The 3,948-nt window shown below is 37.2% G+C and overlaps 1 protein-coding gene across 1 annotated transcript; it reads left to right on the top strand.

Moving 5' to 3' along the window:
- Positions 1-2,903: 2,903 nt before the first annotated feature.
- LOC129313211 (secreted RxLR effector protein 161-like) lies at positions 2,904-3,653 on the top strand. The gene is made up of 2 exons (XM_054956175.1): positions 2,904-3,340; positions 3,407-3,653. The coding sequence occupies exons 1-2, from the start codon at positions 2,904-2,906 to the stop codon at positions 3,651-3,653; spliced, it is 684 nt and encodes a 227-aa protein (XP_054812150.1).
- The last annotated feature ends 295 nt before the right edge of the window (positions 3,654-3,948 follow it).

Raw genomic sequence — 3,948 nt, 5'->3', positions numbered from 1 at the left:
GCCGTCTTGAGCAACTGACTCATCTTACCTCTTCCATGAATGCTTTCACCGTTACTAGTCCTTCTGCCAACTTTGTTCAAGGACGTGAAAACAATCGCGGTCCCTGGAGAGCTGGTTTAAATAGGAGCAGGGGAGGACGTGGAAGAGGAAGGATGCCAAGGAGCAATGGTGGTCGCATTGAGTGTCAGTATTGTAGGCGCTTTGGACATTCTGCTGCGGATTGCTACTATCTAACTCAAAATGTTCAAAGGCCTGCTTCAACTGGAAACACAAATCTACGGGGACCTAATACTCCTCCCTACTACAATGCCTTAGTTGCAACACCTAATACAGTTCATGATCAAACGTGGTACATGGATAGTGGAGCCAGTCATCATATCACTAATGATGTTCAAAATGTTGAGCAAGCAGTAGGGTATCTAGGTAAAATTACAGTATATGTTGGTAACAGACAATCTATCCCAATTCTAAGTAGTGCAGACAGTAACATGAAGTGTTTTAATGGTACAAAGGTTTTACTTAAGAATGTTCTATATGCTCCTTATATCACTAAAAATTTAATAAGCGTTGCAAAATTGTCCAGTGATAATGCTGTACTTGTGATTTTTTATTCAAAGATGTGTTATGTGAAGGACAAGAGGACAGGAGAAATACTGTTGCAAGGAACACTTGATGAAGATGAAGGGCTCTATAGGATTGATACAAACAGAGGACCATGGACTGCTGTAGTTTATAAAGTTACCTTAGGACGTAGAATACAATCTTATAATGAGCTCATAGAATGGCATATTAGACTTGGCCATCATTCATTTGCAATTTTGTCCAAAGTTTTACATGATTGTAATTTTGAAATCGGCAATAATATACCTTTGTTTTGTGAAGCTTGCCAATATGGAAAATTCCACAAATTACCATTTAATCCATCTGATTCACATGCTTTTTGTCTACTTGAACTCATTCACTTAGACGTGTGGTGTCCTGCTCCCTTAAATTCAACAAATGGTTTCAAATATTATATACATTTTATGGATGATTTTAGTAGGTTTACTTGGATATACCCGCTGCGAAACAAAGGAGAAGTGAAAGCTGTGTTCATACAGTTCAAGAATCTGGTTGAAAATCTATTCAACAACAAGATTAAAATGTTTCAATGTGATGGCGGAGGTGAATACTAAGCTTTACAAAGCATTTTTCATGAAGCAGGAATTCAATGTAGAATGTCTTGTCCATATACCTCAGCACAAAATGGAAGGGCCGAAAGAAAACATCGTCACATAGTGGAAATAGGTTTGAGCATGCTTGCACAAGCAAATATGCCATTGTATTATTGGTGGGAAGCTTTTCAAACCTTTGTATACATTATTAATATGCTTCCTACTGATGTTATTGCAGGTACAAGTCCTTACCATGTTCTGTACAAGAAAACTCCTAATTACAAGAGCTTAAGAGCTTTCGGTTGTGCTTGTTATCCCAACCTTCGACCTTACAATCATCACAAATTGGAGTTTCATTCTACCAGATGCGTTTTCATAGGTTACAGTGGATAACACAAGGGTTATAAGTGCTTAAGCTCCTCTAGAAAAATTTTCATTTCCAGACATGTGACATTTAATGAGAAAGATTTTCCCTTCTCCAAAGGCTTTATCAACAAATCTCAACCTGTTATTGTAACTTCTCAAATGACTGATTCTTTTCCAATCAGTTTCTAACAATTTCAGATGCCTAGCTCAGATTCCACTACTCGAATTGGGCCAGGAAATCCACTAACTGCTAATGATATTCAGATTACAGAGAATCTAAATATAGCTGTCTCCCCTAGTTCTGCATCTCAGCATGTTGGACAATTAAATTCTGCTGAAGATAACTTGACAAATAGCAAAAATGTCAAACCTGATAATCTTAACAGCAACAGTGATAATTCACAAAGTTCTATGCCAACTCCTAATATTCCAATGTCAATGAACTTAGAATCATCAAGTACAGAATCAGATATTGCTCCTCCGCTTGGTCATCCCATGATTACAAGATCAAAAAGTGGGATAGTTAAACCTAAATATCCTTTTATTGGAATTACTTCAACGGCATTAGATCATTCTAAGGAACCTTCCACTGTTCGAGAGGCTCTTTCTATTCCACAATGGAAAGAAGCTATGATCAAAGAACATACAGCTTTAATGAAGAATCAGACATGGGATCTAGTCCCATTTAACAATCAAAAAGTTATTGATTACAGATGGATCTTCAAGACTAAGTATATATCTAATGGAGTAGTTGATAAACATAAGGCAAGACTAGTTGCCAAAGGTTTCCAACAAGATGCAGGAGTAAATTTTGGAGCAACTTTCAGTCCTGTAGCTAAGATTGCAACAATCAGAATCATCTTATCCCTTGCTGTGACACTCAACTGGCCATTGAAACAATTAGACATTAACAATGCCTTTCTCAATGGTTTCATTTCAGATGATGTGTTTATGATGCAACCTGAAGGGTTTGTTGATTCAAAGAAACCACACCATGTTTGCAGACTCCGTAAGGCTCTCTATGGTCTTAGACAAGCTCCACGTGCTTAGTTTGATAGATTGAGTAGAGTGCTTCACGACTGGGGATTCTACAACACTAAGAGTGATAACTCTTTATTTGTTCTTACTACTGAGACATATGTGATCATTCTACTCATCTATGTAGATGATATATTGATAACTGGGAGTGAGCCTTATAAATTGCAGAAACTCATTAAAAAACTCAATGATCTTTTTTCCCTTAAAGATCTTGGTGATTTGCATTATTTTCTGGGGTTTGAAGTTCGAAGAGATTCTTATGGCATTTTCATACATCAAAGTAAGTATATTGAAGATCTATTAAAAAAATTCAATATGTTATATGCTGCACCATGTAGTACTCCCATGGCTGGAGGAAAAATCTTAAGTGCAAATGAAGGTGCCCTTCTTAAGGATCCCACAGATTATAGAAGTGCTCTAGGAACATTGCAGTACTTGACAAACACCAGACCCGACATCTCATTTGCTGTAAATCATCTCAGTCAATTCCTCAGTAAGCCCACAACTGAACATTGGAAAGGAGTGAAAAGAATTTTCAGGTATTTGAAGGGTACATCTCAATTTGGCTTGTCTATCACACCTTCTCAGCTTTTAAATATAACAGCCTATGCTGATGCGAATTGGGCAGCTTGCCCAGATGACAGACGATCAGTATCTGGGTATTGTACATACTTGGGAGGTTCACTAGTTTCATGGTGTTCCAAGAAACAAAGTGTTGTGTCGAGATCCAGCACTGAATCAGAATATCGAGCACTCTCTAATATTGCAGCTGAACTTGCCTGGTTATTTTCTTTGCTATCTGAATTAAAAATTTCAAAAATCAAAGTTCCTGTTATATAGTGTGACAGCATTAATGCAGCAGCTCTTGTTGAAAATCCAGTGTATCATGCAAGAACGAAGCATATTGAGATTGATGTGCATTATGTTTGTGATCAAGTGCTAGCTGGGAAATTGAAAATCAAATATGTTCCTTCTAATGAGCAGAATGCCAACTTTTTTACTAAACCGCTATACAGGGCTCAGTTTGTATATCTTAGAGACAAACTCAAAATTCAGTCTTTACCCTCTCGTTTGAGGGGGGTGTTAAGGATATAGTCCAACATATTTAAACCAAGCCCATCATAAGTTCAAGCCCAAGTATAAAGTCCAAAGATATTAGGTTTAGTACTACAGAACATACTAGAATAAAGCATGTCATCTAGATATTTTATAGTGCTCTTCCATTAGGTTGACACGTGTATAGTAGTCATGCTTGTACCATATTGTGTAGTGCTCTGCCAGTGTATATATATGCGCACAGTGTATCAATCATTGGTAATGCAACAATACTGAACTTTTCCAGCCAATATTCATTGTCTCTTTGCTTTTCTCTAACTGTTCTTTGGTTTTA

This window comes from Prosopis cineraria, unplaced genomic scaffold, assembly GCF_029017545.1.
Source record: "Prosopis cineraria cultivar Desert tree isolate PC_DT_omini unplaced genomic scaffold, ASM2901754v1 PC6, whole genome shotgun sequence".
NCBI lineage: Eukaryota > Viridiplantae > Streptophyta > Magnoliopsida > Fabales > Fabaceae > Prosopis > Prosopis cineraria.
Note: the sequence above shows the minus strand (reverse complement) of the source record. Positions and strands in the feature narration are given on the sequence as shown.